The 16,728-nt window shown below is 56.9% G+C and overlaps 2 protein-coding genes across 10 annotated transcripts in view; one reads left to right on the top strand and one right to left on the bottom strand.

Annotated features, from left to right (window-relative positions):
* Tmem94 (transmembrane protein 94) overlaps window positions 1-10,689 on the top strand; it is a 34,536-nt gene extending 23,847 nt beyond the window's left edge. For 2 of the 8 annotated variants that reach the window (XM_028752959.1, XM_028752958.1), the window contains exons 8-32: window positions 204-306; window positions 486-572; window positions 779-895; window positions 1,206-1,262; window positions 1,537-1,641; window positions 1,780-1,944; window positions 2,347-2,556; window positions 3,120-3,435; window positions 3,672-3,845; window positions 4,205-4,307; window positions 4,399-4,616; window positions 5,278-5,459; window positions 5,531-5,669; window positions 5,921-6,036; window positions 6,271-6,370; window positions 6,653-6,761; window positions 6,960-7,149; window positions 7,406-7,483; window positions 7,726-7,811; window positions 8,068-8,149; window positions 8,445-8,593; window positions 8,694-8,788; window positions 8,875-8,968; window positions 9,121-9,291; window positions 9,587-10,228. In XM_028752959.1, the coding sequence (XP_028608792.1) occupies window positions 204-306; window positions 486-572; window positions 779-895; window positions 1,206-1,262; window positions 1,537-1,641; window positions 1,780-1,944; window positions 2,347-2,556; window positions 3,120-3,435; window positions 3,672-3,845; window positions 4,205-4,307; window positions 4,399-4,616; window positions 5,278-5,459; window positions 5,531-5,669; window positions 5,921-6,036; window positions 6,271-6,370; window positions 6,653-6,761; window positions 6,960-7,149; window positions 7,406-7,483; window positions 7,726-7,811; window positions 8,068-8,149; window positions 8,445-8,593; window positions 8,694-8,788; window positions 8,875-8,968; window positions 9,121-9,291; window positions 9,587-9,659 (3,319 nt within the window). In that variant the 3' untranslated portion in view covers window positions 9,660-10,228. Of the gene's footprint in view, window positions 1-203; window positions 307-485; window positions 573-778; window positions 896-1,205; window positions 1,263-1,536; window positions 1,642-1,779; window positions 1,945-2,346; window positions 2,557-3,119; window positions 3,436-3,671; window positions 3,846-4,204; window positions 4,308-4,398; window positions 4,617-5,277; window positions 5,460-5,530; window positions 5,670-5,920; window positions 6,037-6,270; window positions 6,371-6,652; window positions 6,762-6,959; window positions 7,150-7,405; window positions 7,484-7,725; window positions 7,812-8,067; window positions 8,150-8,392; window positions 8,594-8,693; window positions 8,789-8,874; window positions 8,969-9,120; window positions 9,292-9,586 lie in introns of those variants that run through there. The other 6 variants (XM_028752957.1, XM_028752961.1, XM_028752963.1 and 3 more) reach the window with 6 other exon arrangements.
* Window positions 10,505-16,728, bottom strand: part of Caskin2 (CASK interacting protein 2) — a 13,868-nt gene continuing 7,644 nt past the window's right edge. Inside the window, exons 8-20 of one of the 2 annotated variants that reach the window (XM_028752966.1) lie at window positions 16,145-16,253; window positions 15,755-15,863; window positions 15,536-15,630; window positions 14,857-15,118; window positions 14,633-14,754; window positions 14,478-14,547; window positions 14,274-14,362; window positions 14,010-14,120; window positions 13,828-13,929; window positions 13,571-13,709; window positions 11,953-13,422; window positions 11,643-11,865; window positions 10,505-11,347 (exon numbers count right to left, since the gene is read on the bottom strand). In XM_028752966.1, the coding sequence (XP_028608799.1) occupies window positions 11,257-11,347; window positions 11,643-11,865; window positions 11,953-13,422; window positions 13,571-13,709; window positions 13,828-13,929; window positions 14,010-14,120; window positions 14,274-14,362; window positions 14,478-14,547; window positions 14,633-14,754; window positions 14,857-15,118; window positions 15,536-15,630; window positions 15,755-15,863; window positions 16,145-16,253 (2,992 nt within the window). In that variant the 3' untranslated portion in view covers window positions 10,505-11,256. The remainder of the gene's footprint in view (window positions 11,348-11,642; window positions 11,866-11,952; window positions 13,423-13,570; window positions 13,710-13,827; window positions 13,930-14,009; window positions 14,121-14,273; window positions 14,363-14,477; window positions 14,548-14,632; window positions 14,755-14,856; window positions 15,119-15,535; window positions 15,631-15,754; window positions 15,864-16,144; window positions 16,254-16,728) is intronic. The other variant, XM_028752967.1, reaches the window with a different exon arrangement.

Below are 16,728 nucleotides of genomic sequence, written 5' to 3'. Positions count from 1 at the left end.
AGCTTGAAGGAGTGCCTATGGAGGTGGGCCTATCCCCTCTCTCAGGGCACTATGTGGTTCAGGCTGGGGCCAAGGCTGACTAGGGAATGACAGGACCTGGAGGCATTTGGTGAAGTGTGTCCAGGAGGGAGGCCCAGAACCCTTTCCAGCTGTTGCTGTCGGGCATCCTCCTGAAGAGAGCCTGAGGGTCACCTCTTTTGCAGATGGTGCCTGGACACAGCCCTGTCCCGCCCAGTCACTGCTCTAGACAATGAAAGATTCACAGTCCAGTCGGTGATGCTTCACTATGCTGTGCCGGTGGTCCTGGTGTGTGGGGCTGTAGGGGAGGGGTGTGAGAGGGCAGACATGGGTGAGCTGCGGGGGCCCAGCCCAGGCGAGAGTTCATGTAGAAGGCTGTGTGAACCAGCAGTGTGAGTGGCAAAGGAAGGGCCTGCAGCTCAGGGCCTCCCTGGGGGATTAAGACTGCGCCCATCCTGTCCACATAGGCTGGCTTTCTCATCACGAATGCCCTGCGCTTCATGTTCAAGGCACCTGGGGTCACTTCCTGGCAGTACACCCTTCTCCAGCTCCAGGCAAGGACGGTCCTCTCCTCCCTGCCATTACGTTCTGCTCTGTTCCTCCCTCGGGTTTTTCCTCCCTTCCTTTCTGCTCCCCAATAGCTGAATGGCTGTTTCTTTCTCCCCGGGGGATGGCTGTGTAGCAGGGCATCCCTCCCCTTCCTCCCCACGTTGTGGCAGCAGCTCCTTAGGATCCCTGGGTATGGTTCACTCTTTGTCAGGTAAATGGCATGTTGCCCATCCTCCCTCTGCTCTTCCCAGTCCTCTGGGTCCTGGCCACTGCCTGTGGAGAAGCTCGTGTCCTGGCCCAAATGAGCAAGGCTTCGCCCAGCTCCCTGGTAGGTTGTTCCCGAGCATCTAGAGGACAGTGGCAGAGCAGAACAGTTAACTGGCTGGCCAGGAAGTGGGGCATGGGTCCAGTTCCACCTTGTTTCTAACATGCTAGGTTCTGGGAAGATCTGTATGGGTCCAGGTACTTTCTGTTACCAACTGGGTTCCAGGCCTAAGTGTGGGTCCCATCGGTGGGGAGTTGGGATTGCCTGATGCTCTTTACCCGAGGGTTAGCAGCCTCGCTAGTACACAGTGATGGATAAGGAGGGCTTTGTGAGGTGGGTTTTTTTCTCCCTGATGCTCACCCTGTCTCTGCAGCTGGCCAAGTTCTCAGAGGACACTCTCAGCAGCTATACTGAAGCCGTCTCCTCTCAGGTAAGCTGCTGAGATAGAGATTTTCCTCTAGGCCCCTGCAGGCATGAAGTCCGGTGTCCTCCTTTTCGGATCTCTGTGATTCTGCTGAGGCCTTGACCCTCTACCATCCTATCCATGTTGGGCATGACCTAGGCCTGAACCTGTATTAATATGTTGTCCTAGAACCCCACTTCCCAGCATCCCCCTGGGCTTTTCTTGATCTGGGCCTATGGACTGTCTCCAGGGAAATAAGGCTGTGCCCCCAAAGCCTCACAGACCGTCTTGTCTCCATCAGGAAATGCTGCGTTGCATTTGGGGTCACTTCCTGAGGGTCATCCAGGGCACGTCACCAACACTGAGCCACAGTGCCAGTTTGCTGCATAGCTTGGGCTCTGTTACGGTGAGGAGGGTCTGCTGGGTGGCTGCCCTGTTACACTAGGCCTTTTGGCTGGATCTGGCTTGTTCATCTCTTATGCGTGTGGCCACTGGGCAGTTAGACTAATACTGAGTCTTTCTAATCCTCCTTCTCTCCCTACAGGTACTGTGCTGTGTAGACAAACAGGGAATCCTATCATGGCCAAATCCCAGCCCAGAGACTGTGCTCTTCTTCAGCGGGAAGGTGGAGCCCCCCCACAGTAGCCACGAGGACCTCACAGACGACCTGTCTACCCGCTCCTTCTGCCATCCCGAGGTAGAGGAGGAGGTAGGACCGGCTCTCATGGGTTAGCTTGGACTGCATAGCCTGTGGCTCTGGGAGAGAGGTTTAGAAGGGCTCAGGATTCCTGGCAGCTTCTTCTGCCTGCTTAAGATGAAGGATAAGAGACCAGGCATGGCACAGGGCTTTAATCCCAGCACTTGGGAGGCAGAGGCAGGAGGATTTCTGAGTTTGAGGCCAGCATGGTCTACAGAGTGAGTTCCAGGACAGCCAGGGCTACACAGAGAAACCCTGTCTCAAAAAACAAACAAACAAACAAACAAAAAACAAAAACAAAAGAAAACACAAAGGCTAAGACAGATAGAAGCCCAGAACTGCCCTGTGTGCGCCTCCCTGGTCCTAGGGAGCCATGGGACTCCAGCGCTAGCCCTGTGCTCCTGTTCTCCTCAGCCCCATGAACGTGATGCCCTCCTTGCTGGCTCCCTGAACAATACCCTGCACCTTTCCAACGAGCAGGAGCGTGGTGACTGGCCTGGTGATGTCCCCAAGCCCTCTGAGCCCTACTCTCATCACAAAGGACATGGCCGCAGCAAACACCCTTCTGGTTCCAATGTGAGCTTCAGCAGGGACACTGAAGGCGGAGAGGAAGAGCCCAGCAAGGTGAGGGGAGGGAGACGGGGTAGAGGAGCCACCGTGTCTGTCGCATGCCTTCCTGCTTCCCTGCCAAAGTGAAAAAGTTCAGTTTGAGGCAATAGGATCTGCAAGAGCCCTGTGCAGCCCTTCTTGTAGCTCCAGGCCAGGTCAGCAGGATGACCCCTGAGGTCTGACCCGAGGCTTCTCTGGGATGGGGCTTTGTCCACATCCAGTTCTTCCCCAGGTTAGCAGCCTTCTAGTTAGGATCTTCTAAACACATATAGTTGTAAGTCCCTGTCAGGTGTCACCATGTTAACATAGACCCCTTGTCCCCTCCCTGTGTGAGCACTGCCAGGCTTGTTGGATGTTCTATTGTTGCTTAACCAATGGCCAGAGATAATGGGTACAGATCCTAAACAGAATCCGGAGGCCACAGTGAGGCTCTCAGCAGTCATAGGAGAGTGTGGGGACCGGCCCTCCTGAGGATGGTGGGCTTTCTCCTGAGGCTAGTTCTGGGCCTGTTTGGGTATCAGAGCCTTCCCCCACTTCCTCCCAGCCTGGGGCTTCCCTTACCCTCACATCTCCTCCAGGCCCAGCCTGGGACAGAGGGTGACCCCTATGAGGCCGAGGACTTCGTGTGTGACTACCACTTGGAGATGCTGAGCCTGTCCCAAGACCAACAGAACCCCTCATGCATCCAGTTTGATGATTCCAACTGGCAGCTACACCTTACCTCCCTCAAACCCCTGGGCCTCAATGTGCTCCTGAACCTGTGTAACGCCAGCGTCACCGAGCGCCTGTGCCGCTTTTCCGACCACCTGTGCAACATCGCCCTGCAGGAGAGCCACAGCGCCGTGCTGCCTGTGCACGTGCCCTGGGGCCTCTGTGAGCTGGCCCGTCTCATCGGTAAGGTGGGCGCTGTGGTACTGGGGCGGGACCGCCTGAGTGGCAGCTGGCCTTTCAGAGCAGGCCTGGCACTGACTGTCCTTGGCATGGCATTCGTTGGTTATGAGCACTGCCAGTCTCAGCTTTCTAGTCTGGCAAGATGCATCGTTCCCAGGGCATAGAGATGAGGGGAGCTGGCCAGGCCAGCCAGAGCCCACCCTTCCGCCTGTGCCACAGCGCGAGGTCCTTGTTCACAGGCTTCACTCCGGGGGCCAAGGAGCTCTTCAAACAGGAGAACCACCTGGCACTCTACCGCCTCCCCAGCGCCGAGACCATGAAGGAGACTTCACTGGGGCGGCCCTCCTGTGTCACCAAGCGGCGTCCCCCACTCAGCCACATGATCAGCCTCTTCATCAAAGACACTGCCACCAGTAAGCCTCACTTCAGCTCAGCTGGCATCTAGACAAACCTTCCAAGGCTTGGTGTGCCACAGACTAGACCCTGTCCCATGTACTCAGGGGAGGGAGGCTAAGTCAGGTGAATGCTAGGCCGCTCTCCAAGTCCTCTGATGTGGACTGGGCTTGGAGACCGGAGTCACGGAGAACGGGATTCTCCAAAGGATGTGGATTGTAGTGCTTAGTCAGCCAGTGTTCCATGTGGCTCGCTGACCAGGAGGCCCATCCCTCTATCAGGAATACCTCTGTATCCTCTGTACGGAAGGACTGTAATATGCTAGGTCAGAGGAAGGCAGGAGACGGTGTGGCCTCATGGGGTCCATTCCCCACCACAGGCACAGAGCAGATGCTGTCCCACGGCAGTGCTGATGTGGTCGTGGAGGCCTGCACAGACTTCTGGGATGGCGCTGACATCTACCCTCTGTCGGGCTCAGACAGGTGAGGGAGGGGCCTGGCTGCTCTGCTTGCCTGTCTGATGGTTGTGGACCTCTCAAGATCCCTTGGCTACTCCTCCCTACTTCTCTGACAGAAAGAAAGTGCTGGATTTCTACCAGCGAGCCTGTCTATCCGGTTATTGCTCTGCCTTTGCCTACAAGCCCATGAATTGCACGCTGTCCTCTCAACTTAACGGCAAGTGCATCGAGCTGGTGCAGGTACCCGGCCAGAACAGCATATTCACCATGTGCGAGCTGCCCAGCACTGTTCCCATCAAGCCAAACATCCGCCGCAGCAGCTGGAGCTCTGATGGTACCGTGAACTTCCGTCTGTCTCAGTGGGAATGGCACAGGGCTTCCTGGGGCCGAGAAGCCCAGAATCTAATTGGGCTTCAGAGGGCCATGGTGCCACTCAGCAGACAGTGCCATGGGCAGTCACAGGAATCGGTGTGCCAGTGTGGCACTCACTAGCTCGTGATACGGAGAATTTAGTCTTTCCTCATCTAAAACTTAGCTCTCAAATGACATTAGATACCAGCCCAAGTCCAATCTGTTAGACAGAGGGACATAGACTTTAAGTCACACCCCCAAGCATACACCTTTGGCCATGTCTTACAAGCCTAGGAGAGCATGCGCTGAGGGTGGGACCAGCCACCTAGCCCTGGATCAGGGCTGGGCCGGAGCTGAGCCGTGCTTAGCCTGGCTCCCCAGTCTGGTCACCTCTCTGATGAGAACTTCTCGTTGTCTTCTCTCTTATGTGTGTTGGCTCTTAATGTGTCCCGGCTCCGTGTGCACCTGTGTGGCTGTGTGTGGTCCCCCGGGGCCCTTATGCTCACTGATTTGGGTGCGGCCTCAATGTGTGTGGCCCTGGGCTGCATCCTGGAATCTGCTGGCTCCTCCATGTCCTGACTGGGCTGTGTCCTGGTTGTCTTGCCACATGCCGGCTGGCTTTTGTATCTTGTGCCTGCCTGAAGAAGGGATCGGGGAGGTGCTGGAGAAGGAAGACTGCATGCAGGCCCTGAGCGGTCAGATCTTCATGGGCATGGTGTCCTCCCAGTACCAGGCCCGGCTGGACGTCGTGCGTCTCATCGATGGGCTGGTCAACGCCTGTATCCGCTTTGTCTACTTCTCTTTGGAGGATGAGCTCAGGAGCAAGGTGGGAAGAGCCTTCCTGTTTGTCCCCCGACGTCCGTGAGGCCTTCCGCTCACTGACGTCTGCTTTCACAGGTGTTTGCAGAAAAGATGGGCCTGGAGACAGGCTGGAACTGCCACATCTCCCTCACACCCAACGGTGACATGCCTGGCTCTGAGATCCCTCCCTCCAGTCCCAGCCATGCCGGCTCTCTCCATGATGACCTGAATCAGGGTGAGGACAAAGGCTTGTGTCAGGGATGGGGCAACTGGAAAGATCCCCCTGTTGGGAAGTGCAGTGAGGAGAAACTTACATAGGTCCCTCCTGTAAGCACACTCCCTCAGGAAATAGCCCCACATCCCTGTGGGCAGTGACTGGGCTGTTAAAGGTGGAGAGTGGAGGACAAGGCTGTGCACCATTTGCAGGGCATGGCTCGGCCTTCTGGAAGGCTGGCCCAAGGTGAGAACTGGCTCTCCTCCCCACAGTGTCCCGAGATGATGCAGAAGGGCTCCTCCTCTTAGAGGAGGAGGGTCACTCAGACCTCATCAGCTTCCAGCCCACCGACAGCGACATCCCCAGCTTTCTGGAGGACTGCAACCGGGTATGACCATGGGCTTTGTCCTGTGTCCTTGAAGTGGACTGACCTGATTCAGGACGAGAAAGGCAGCAGCAGGAGGAGGAGGAGGAAGAGAAGGAGGAGGAGGAGGAGGAGGAAGAGGAAGAGGAGGAAGAAGAAGAAGAGGAGGAGGAGGAGGAGGAGGAGGCGGCCATGGTGGTAGGAGAGGTGATTTTCTGTTCCCTATCCTGAGACTACTGACATCTCTGCTTCCTCCAGGCCAAGCTGCCCCGGGGCATCCACCAGGTGCGGCCCCACCTACAGAACATCGACAACGTGCCGCTGTTGGTGCCCCTCTTCACCGACTGTACCCCTGAGAGTGAGTGCTGTGCCACCCCCTTCCCCTGCAGGGGTAGGCACGATATCCCTCAAGAGAGTGGAGTGGGAGAGTCTGGGCTGGGTCTGGCTGGGGATCCAGCGGGGTGATGCCGTGGGCATTTCAGGGAGCCCGCTGTGAATGCTCCTGTGCTCCTGCTGCGGGGTGGGGTTGCTCCACAGAGGGCTGCTCTCCCCTTTGCTCCCTGTGGTTTGGCCTGTGGGTTTCTCTAGCACCTGCACGGGGCTCCTCTTGCCTGATTCCTGTGACCCTTCCTCCCCGCAGCCATGTGTGAGATGATAAAGATCATGCAGGAGTACGGGGAGGTGACGTGCTGCCTGGGCAGCTCGGCCAACCTGCGGAACAGCTGCCTCTTCCTCCAGAGTGATGTCAGGTCAGGGAGAGACACTGGGGCTGGGGGCCAAGCTCTGCTTCTCAGACCCTGGGTGGACAGGCCTATATGTAGCTAGGGGCTTGCCTTGGCTCAGACCCAGAGACCTGGGTCTGTCAGGAGAAGAGGAATGGGATGCTCCCATCTTGTGGTATCCAGTGTCGAGTATAGTTCATGGTGGATTTTCCCTCTACTGAGCAGCATTGCCCTGGACCCCTTGTACCCGTCCCGCTGCTCCTGGGAGACCTTTGGCTATGCCACCAGCACCACCATGGCCCAGGCCTCGGATGGCCTTTCTCCCCTGCAGCTATCAGGGCAACTCAACAGCCTGCCTTGCTCCCTGACCTTTCGCCAAGAAGAAACCATCAGCATCATCCGGCTCATTGAACAGGTGGGTCTCAGGAGGTATTGGGGCGTGGCCCTGAGGGCAGAACATGATAGTTCTGGGACCTCCAGACCTCATGCCTCCTGCCTGCTTGGCCTGTGTGGGAGGGACCAATGAATCTCCCCAGGGCACCTGAATCCGTCTCTGCTCCTTCCTCCTGAGAGCGCCGTGGGCATGTGGCTCTTAGCTGAGGCTTGTTTGTTATAGGGCCTGAGAGGGGCCGGGCGTGCCTGCATCATAACCTGTGCCTCTTGATCCTTAGGCTCGGCATGCTACCTATGGCATCCGTAAGTGCTTCCTCTTCCTGTTGCAATGTCAGCTGACCCTTGTGGTCATTCAGGTAAGCCAGGCTCTGTACAGGCAATGCCCCTCTTAGTAAGGAAGGGACAGTTAAAGAGTCTGAGGAGTCTGGGGGTGCAGGATAGTCATGAGCCTCTGTGTATCCCTCGGCTTTTGAGAGGACCCCACTTGTAGAAGTGTTCTCTTGTTCCTGGTCCCCTGGGTCAGAATGTTGATTCTTGGGCCAGGCCAAGGTAGACAGCCTTGAGGTCTACAAATGTGACGTTTTCTTTCCTGCTTTAGTTCCTTTCTTGTCTGGTCCAGCTGCCACCTCTCCTGAGTACCACAGACATCTTATGGCTGTCCTGCTTTTGTTACCCTCTGCTCAGGTGAGAAGCCTTGAAGCCCCTCTGTGCCCGGCCAGTGAGCTTGGGGTATCAGTGGGCATCCCACGGGGCCCAGAGTTTTCTGGCAGGATGGCTCAGGGCTCACCTCTGGCGCAAGGAGGCACTGATGCAAGGCCCTTTGTCTTACCTCTCCTCACTACTGGACTTTATCTCACTGCCAAGAGTCCCTGTAGGCGTCCCCTCTGAGAGTTGGGAGACAGGTAGTAACCTCTGTCCCTCTGCCCATACTTAATTTCAGCATCTCTCTATTGGGGAAACCACCACACAGCTCCATCATGTCTATGGCAACAGGCAAAAACCTTCAGTCCATTCCTAAGAAGGTAAGCAAGGCAGACCCTGATTACCAGGGCTCCTCAGAGGGGCCGTAGCACTGGGGCTGGGAGTAGGCCTAACTTGGAAGATTCTGCAGAGGCCAGCAATCTAGAGAGGTGGTGGCCAAAACGGAGAAAGAGCCTTGCGGGAATGTGGTCCCTAGTCCTCTTCCCCGTAGACGTGACCACTTATTTGCTGAGGGCTTGCTAACCATTTAGAGAAGATGAACAGGTACCAGGCCTGCCCTGTAGCCTGCAGAAGGCCGCCCACCCTAGGACCGACTGTCCCCCCCGTGTGCCGCAGACACAGCACTACTTCCTGCTCTGCTTCTTGCTCAAGTTCAGCCTTACCATCAGCTCGTGCCTTGCCTGCTTTGGCTTCACCCTGCAGAGCTTCTGTGACAGCTCCCGGGCCCGCAACCTCACCAACTGCTCCTCGGTCATGCTTTGCAGGTGGGTCTTGGGGATCCTCCCCTGACCCCCACCCCAGCCCCCACCCCCAGCCCCACCCCGTGGGCCCTCAGGAGGCTGAGCCTTTGTCTTCCTTTGTCAGCAATGATGACAGAGCTCCAGCCTGGTTTGGGGATTTCGCCAATGGGTTGCTGTCGGCTCAGAAGCTCACAGCTGCCCTGATTGTTTTGCACACTGGTAAGGACCCTGCTGCACAGGGGCTGTGGTGAATGGGGGGGCAAGACTTTGGGAAGCCTTGACACCCCATTGGCCAATCTTTCTAGTCTTTATCTCCATCACCCATGTCCATCGAACCAAGCCTCTGTGGAGAAAGAGCCCTTTGACAAACCTCTGGTGGGCGGTGACAGTGCCTGTGGTGTGAGTAGTGTTTGATGGTGGACAGTGCTGGGGTCCCAGGTGGGAGGAAGATAGCGGTCTGGCCGCCCCCTTCAAGTAGTTGTACTCAGAAAGCAGGGAAGAAAGCAGGAGGACTCTGGGCTCACCTCACACAGGGCTGTTTCCTCCCACAGGCTGCTCGGTCAGGTGGTCCAGACAGTGGTGGACCTGCAGCTGTGGACACACAGGGACTCACGTGTCCACTTTGGCCTAGAAGATGTGCCCCTGCTAACATGGCTCCTGGGCTGCCTGTCCTTGGTCCTTGTGGTAGTCACCAATGAGATTGTAAAGCTACATGAGATTCGGTGAGCTTGTAGCTCCACTGGACTGTCTGTCCCCTGAGCCTGTCACCTCAGTGCCGGCACCCTGCTCAGTCCTCTAGTAAGAATGTCTACACCAGCCTGTTTGTTTTCCTGGCGCTGGAGTAAGCCAGCTCCTGTAATACACTCCACCGCTGGCTAGAGCCCTGGCACTCTTTACCTAGTAACCTAGATAGGTCTTGATCTCATAATCCTCCTGCCTCAGCCTTCAAGTAGCTAGAATTACAGGCCTGAGCCACCAGACCAAGCTGGCAACTGTATCTCAATCTTGTTTCACCAGGGTCCGAGTCCGCTATCAGAAGCGCCAGAAGCTGCAGTTTGAGACTAAGCTGGGCATGAACTCTCCCTTCTGAGCCGTTGGGCAAGGCGGCCATAGTTGCCCAGCTTCCTGGGGCTAGAGCCAGACCTACTGGGAAGTTGGCATCATGAACGTTTCAGGGTTTGTCTTTGTACCTCATGGCACTGGAGACTACTGTCTTCCTGACTGCGGCCTTTCATGAAGAAGCCGACAGGTTGTAGCCATGGCCTGACAGGACTGCTTTGGCTCTCCCCTGGCCATACCGGGGGCACTCTTGAATGTATGACCTCAGGCCCTTGGTAAAGGGATCCTTAGCTCCTCTCCCACGGGTCCCCCATCTTAGGGGTCCCCTCTGCTCTTGCATCTACGGCAGCCTCGGTTTTTGTTGGGAAGCAGTGGCTGCTGCTACACAAGATGCTGTGTCCTCCTGCCCATGTTCCATCTTTCCGGGCACGGGCCTGGCCGTGGTCTGAAGGACCTCCCCTTCTCTAGGCTTGAAGATGGACAGGGTCCACCTCACCCTGGGGCCCCGTGTCAGTTGACCTTAAGTCATCCTCCACAGAGGACCCTGCCCAGGCACCGTGTGGCCCCTGACCTTGTTCTGGGAGACTTTTTTTACTTTTTTTTTTTTTTTTTTTTTTTTTTTTTACTGGAAAATGAGCCTTTGGGGGAATGAATGTCAACTGGTTTATATTAAAAGTGTAAATTGCTTAAAAACCATCCTGTGGTAGATCCATGAAACAGCCAGGAAAGGCTCCTCCCGAGGCTGCAGCCCTCAGCCTCCGCCTCCCCTCCTGAGGCTGCAGCTCTCAGCCCTCCACACTGAGGAGACCTCCAGGTCTGGATGAAGGGCTATCCCTGGATTTGGAGATCTGCTATACAGATGCAAACACAGCCTGGTCACGTGGAATGACTTTTTCATTGATGTTAGTTGGGGGAAGAGGTTAATAGTTACAGAGCCCAGGCTAGACCAACTGGGTCCTCCAGCAGGAGGTGGGTAGACGGTTCTTCTGTGGCCCGAAGGCCTTCCCCGACTGCATCCTCTCAGGCAGTTAATAGATAGAATAAATTCCATTTAAAATATATGCATTTCTCTCTGCTTGAAAAATATTATGTACAGTCGTAAGAGTCTGGACACTGGGGATCTGTTACTCGCACTGCCTCTGATCCTGGCTGGCACCACATCCCCGTGTGGGATGGCCGGACAGGAGCAGATGAGGCCATAGCAGGAAGGCACCCCTGATGTGTATTTACATCTATGCACACTTGCATGGAGGGACCGGCCATGCACACAGCCTCACAGAGCCCCAGGGTAGCTCAGTGGGTGGCTAGACAAACTCCCAGACCACAGGGACTTTAGACAAGGCAAGGAGGTGCATCCCCAAATCTGTCACCACCTCCTCCTAGAGGAGAATGCCCCTACGAGGGTCCCCGTTCAGGGGCCATAGCTGTGCAGTCAGCTGTGCATGGGAAGGTTTTGCTCCTACACAGCTCCCCTCAGTCAGGTTCTGACGCGTCCTCTCAGCCTCTTTGGGACTGCCAGTCACTGCTCAGACCCATAGGCCTTTGCTGCGGAAGGACAGGGACTTATTCCATGCCGGGCCACAGGTGGTGAACGCTGGCAGGAGGGAGAGTCACAGGCCAAGGTTTGCTCAGTCCAGCATGGCATCCAGCTGGTCAGCCAGGGCATCGAACATGGTGCTGATGTCGTCCAGAATGTGCTTGGTAGACGTCCCTGTGGAGCTACATCAAGGGAAAACCTTGATGAGATGGACCAGTGGGTCTGCAGCCTGACACTGTTCACAACATCCCAGTGGCAGGGGTTACTGCCCTTCCCTTACAGATGAGCTCAGCGGCTCACGGACAAGGAGTTACCCAAATCAACCTGCCTGTAAGTGACAGTCACCAGTAATCTCTGTAGGCCGCTCTAAAACCTATGTCCCACTGAGGCCTCCTTAGCTCAAGATGCCGTGTGCAGTGTCTCTTTCCAGTGCTCCCAGGCACAGGTCCCTCTCCCTGCCCCCTGCCTCCAGCTCACCCGTCTCGTTCCTCGGTGCCAATGCTCTTCTCAGCTGCCCTCAGTGCGGCTTCCAAGGATGAGCTCGTCTGCTCCAGTCTCTGTTGGGCCTGACCTGGACACGCAGGCCCAGGATTCTCAGGCCTTGGAGGGAGTACCGGGCGAGGGCCAAGCCGGGGAGCCAGCTTTGGGCCAGAAAATGCCAGCTGAGTGCAGGCCACAGACACAGGCTTGGGAGCTGTTCCTTCAGAGACAAAGTTACCATGTGATTTGGCTAGAGGTGACCCTGGTCACAGCCCCCCTTCCCTCTGCAGGCCTCACTTCTTCTTACCTGCTCCAGGTACTTTGAGGAGGGCAGCAGGGGGAGCTGGAGGCTCCAGCTCCACGGTCGGCTTACGGCCTGTCGAGTTTTCCAGACTGGGTCCGGCACTGGGCCCTGGGTGCCCAGGGGGCTGAGTTATGGGGCTGAGAGAGGGGGCTGGAGTTCCTTGAGACGGAAGACTGCCGGGCTCAGGCCGTGGAGGGTTAGAGGAAGCTGAGGGAGACTCACACGGGGCCTGGGCCTGGGAGGACAGGGGAGCAGAGGGGCTAGGGGTATCATTGCCCACTACCCCAAAGGCCAACAGTGCAGTCTGTAGTGGCTCCCTCTCCTTGCATTTGGGCCTGCGTTTGACAGTATCTGACTCTGTGAGGTTGAAGTCAAGGCCAGGGGGCACAGGCGTCTCACGGGGAGGGGGCCCAGCTGGCTTCGGCCGCTGCTTTATAGTCAGGTTCCCCTCCTCTGCGAATGGCAGCCCTTCCCCTGAGCTGCCCCGAGATGGGGGTGTTCCCTCAGGGCCAGGTTCCTCCTCTTCTGTGTCCGACACAGGGCCAGTTGGTGCAGAAGGAGCAGGGGACTCCGAGGGGCCGGTTGGTTCACTCAGTGTTCTCCTCCGGGGACCTGCGGCCCCTTCCTTGGGCCCTGAGGTTCCGTCTACTGAAGGTGGATCAGTGGAGCCAGAGACAGAACTGAGGCGCTTGGGGGGTGGGGGTGGGGGACCTTTACGACGGGCACGGAGGGCAAAGGACTGGCTTCGAGGGGTCCCTCGAGTTGGGGTGAGGCTAGGACTAGTCCGGGCAAGGGTGCTACGTCCTGGTCTCCGAGTAAGTGTGGCATAACTGCCCAGGGCACTGCCCACTGGCCCTTCAGCCTCCCCCTCGGCAGGCCCAGGGCGGCTCAGGCTGTGAGACCGGCGTTTCGGCCGAGGTGGGTCTGGAGGAGCGGCAGGAGAGCCAGCCAGGTAGGAGAAAGCCCGAGGAACACCAGAAGGTGGGGCTGGGGCTGGGCTGGAGGGTAAGCTCTGTGGACACATAAAGACATAAGGGGCAGGTCCTTGGCCAGAGAGTGGAGAGCAAAGCTTAGAGGGGCGTTCTGTACCCTCCGGAAGGTTCCTCTCCTGTGGGGCACTGGGGTCAACAACATTGGGCTGGGGAACAGGCTGCTCCTGTGAGTGACCAGAGCCCCGTGAGCGTGCTCCAATGCTCTCCTGGCTAGGAGAACGGGCAGGGGGAAGGGGGAGTGGTTCTGGGCCACCCCCTGCCATAGCTGCCTGTAGCTCTGGGCTCAGCTCACTGCCCTGAAAGGTGAGGAGGCGAGGACCAGCCATAGCTGGGCCTTCCCCATTCTCCAGGCCCTCGATGGCCATCAACTCTGGGCCCCTGGTCATCCGGCGTCCGCCTTCACCTAGGGATTCGCCATGCAGCAGGCCCCGCCGAAGTTCTGCCAGCCTCTTCACACCGAGCATGAGCTTCTTCTGATGCCCTGGAAGGGTACATAGAATCAGATGGGTTAGCTGGGTCTAGGACAGGTCATCCCGTTTGCCCTGGATAGACTCCCTTTTCCCTTCTCTCAGAGATGCTAGAGGTATGTGGAGTTGGGGACAGCCAGGGAGCCTCACAGTGGTCCTCACCCAGCTTGTTCACGCCAATCTCCTGCAGCTCCTCCCAGGTGAGATCGGCCACCAGTCCCATGGAGTCATAGCCGCTGCTCACCAGCTGCTTGTGGTACTGAGGCAGCCCCAGTGCACACAGCCACTCCAGCAAATCCACCTAGAAGAATACCACCATCCAACCAGGTTCACCCCACGCCAGAAAAGCATTCCCCCCACCCTCCTAAAGCCACAGCCACGGGTCAGAGTCAGAGGCCCCAACCTGGACACTTGCTCACCGGGATATAGTTGGGCAGCCACTCAGCAATGCTGAGCTGGGCGATCTCCGAGGCGATCTTCTTCCTGTGTCCAGGCTTGGTCACCCCAATGGCCGTCAGATCCTGTTACACACACGGCATGGGCCATCAGGGTCATCCTCTGCCTGCCAGGCCCTCCTCCCTTCACCTGCTGCAGCGCCTACCTCAGGTGTCATGCGACTGATGGTTGGCACGTCGTAGCCCGCCTGCAGGAAGTGGGTGGTGTAGCCCTCTAGCTGGAATTCACTTAACCAGTTATGAATGGCCTGTGCATCCTGGGCCAGGGAGCGAGATGGGATGGAGAAGTCAGCTGAGAAAGGGACTAGCCCATTGCCTGTCCATCCCTCCCCAAAAGCCAGGTCTAAGTGGACAGGGAAGCCCTCCGCGTTGTGCCAAGGCCTGACGTGTATTTCCTGTGGAAACCTCACCTTTCCTTCCAGCAGCTGTTCGGGTCTCACATCCTGGGTGAAGATCTCCCCAGAGCGGTAACTGGCCAGAGGGCGGTGGCTCAGGTTGTCTTCGGGGAGAGAGACAAATGGCATCAGAAGTAGTTGAAGGAGGGACGGGCAGGGGCAAGCCCTCACCGCCACCATCCCCACCTATACTACCCAAGCCAATGCCATCCTGTTTACCCTTCTCACCCGCTGGGGACGGGGCATGCAGGCCTGGCAGTACCTGGTCCTCACTGGCAGAGGGCAGTGGCTAGAGACAGAAAAAGAGCCTACTCAGGACATGGGAAACTGGCAGTAGGCAGGCCCCAAGCAGGCCCAGGTACCCTCCCTCCTACCTGAGCATTTTCAATCAGGAGGCCGGTGCCATGGCCGTTGGTACCTTCAGAGCTCTGCCCGCTGCCAGCACTGCGGATGCTGCCCACGCTACCCTCGCTGCCCACGCTATTCCTGTCACCTGCTGCAAGGGGCAGGAGCACAAAGGTCAGAGTTGGCAATGCTAACAGCTGACTGGCAACTTGCCAGCACCCAGTGCTCCACAGTGCCTTCTGGGAGGACGTACCTGGGCTGTCTGGGCTGAGGCCCACCCGAGGGAGCTGGCCGTAGGTGAGAGACGGCAGGGGATCGTCAGCCGAGGGCTGTGATATCCGGGAGAAGCATGGCCGCAGCAGGGCAGGTGCCGAAGGGAGGCGGGCCACAGGGATGCCCACCCGCTTGCTGACCACCTCGACGATGCCCGGGGGGAAGTAGCCGACACGGTCTGTGCCCCTTTGGCTTTCATGGATGTGGCCCTTCCAGCGGCCATCAGGATGCTGTTCAAGCACCTGTTGTGACAGCATGGACAGAAAGGACAGTCACTATATCAAGCAAGTGACTGTGGCTGTCTCTGTAGTAACAGTCCAGCAGGACTGGTCCACCTCTCCTCCTCAGGAGCATACATCTACCCAAGTTTGGCCACCAATGCCACCCCAGTGTCCTTGTACCACAGAGCATACGGACAACGCTCTGGTCTCAGCTCCACTGTTCGATCGGTGTGTGATTTGGTGACTCTGTTTAATTTCTCTAAGCTTCAACTTTGTCACCCCTTTAAAAAAAAATGCTAATAGAACCTATGTACCTTAGAGTTGGAAATGAAGGCGTATATAAAGATTTAACTCAGCTTACTAACACAGTAAGTCTATGCCCAAGTCAGTCATTGCAATAGCTTGTCTTCTAAAGGATTGCCTGTGTGGGCCCCTCACCGTGATGACATCGCCTGCCCGGACATTGAGAGCGGTGGGGTCATGAAGGTTCCAGAAATCCTTAAGCGCTCGGACCTTCAAGATCCCTGAAGCCTCTGAGAAGGGGATGAGCAGATGTCAGTTACGGAAGCTGAACTCCTCAGCTGACTCTCCTGCCACGCTCTGGGACCTTCTGTAAAGGTCTCTGCCAGCCCCTGGCTAGATCTTCTTCCCACTCACCCCGAAGTAGCTGCTTGATTTCCCGACTGGCCTGGGAGGTCGTGAACTGATTCACTATGTCCAGCGCCGTCTGGTTATATGTGTTCCGGATATTCACGTCCACACCTCCCTGGGGTACACAGCAACACAAGAGTGTATCCCAAGTATTTAGCTTGGTATTTCTCCTCTAGTCCTCCCAACTACCCAGGCAGACGCTTTCAGGTCTCAGAGCCGAGAAGCATGAAGTCTCAGACATCAAGAATGAGCTAGTAATAGGCAAACTTGGTGTCTAAGCCAGACAGGTCTGTACTCCAGCCATAAGCCCTTAGTGCCATTCAGAAGTGAGAGCCACGAAACACCGTGACCTTCCATGTTGCCCTCAGCACATAGGCCCTTTGTGCCCACACCTACCTCCAGTAGCAGTCGAACCACCTCAGTTTTGCCATACAGCGCTGCCTCGTGGAGTGCCGTGCCTGTCTTGGTCTGGCGGTTGATCTCAATACCAGCCTTCAAGAGCTGCCTGTGGAGGGCAGGAGTTGTGAGGTGGGGGGAGGTGGATTCCGAGGGGGCTGGGGCCTGGGACACTGAAAGCAAGAATGAGATGGCAGCAGTGGACCGGAGAGACAACTCAGTGAAGACTGTGTGCTCTTGGAGAGCCCACTCAACCCAGGCAGCTCACAACCCTGGCAACTCCAGCTCTACGGTCTCTGCAGGTAACTCAGGTACATGCACCTGTCCCAACACATGTGTAAGTATCACTCATGTGCACGTATCGCCCACACGTGTCACTCACATGCACATACCCCACACACAGAACACGTGTCACTCACATGCACATACCCCACACACAGAACACATGTGTCACTCACATGCACATACCCCATACAGAACACATGTGTCACTCACATGCACATACCCCATACAGAACACATGTGTCACTCACATGCACATACCCCACACACAGAACACATGTGTCACTCACATGCACATACCCC

Source organism: Grammomys surdaster, unplaced genomic scaffold, assembly GCF_004785775.1.
Source record: "Grammomys surdaster isolate TR1022 unplaced genomic scaffold, NIH_TR_1.0 125940, whole genome shotgun sequence".
Taxonomy (NCBI): domain Eukaryota; kingdom Metazoa; phylum Chordata; class Mammalia; order Rodentia; family Muridae; genus Grammomys; species Grammomys surdaster.
Note: the sequence above shows the minus strand (reverse complement) of the source record. Positions and strands in the feature narration are given on the sequence as shown.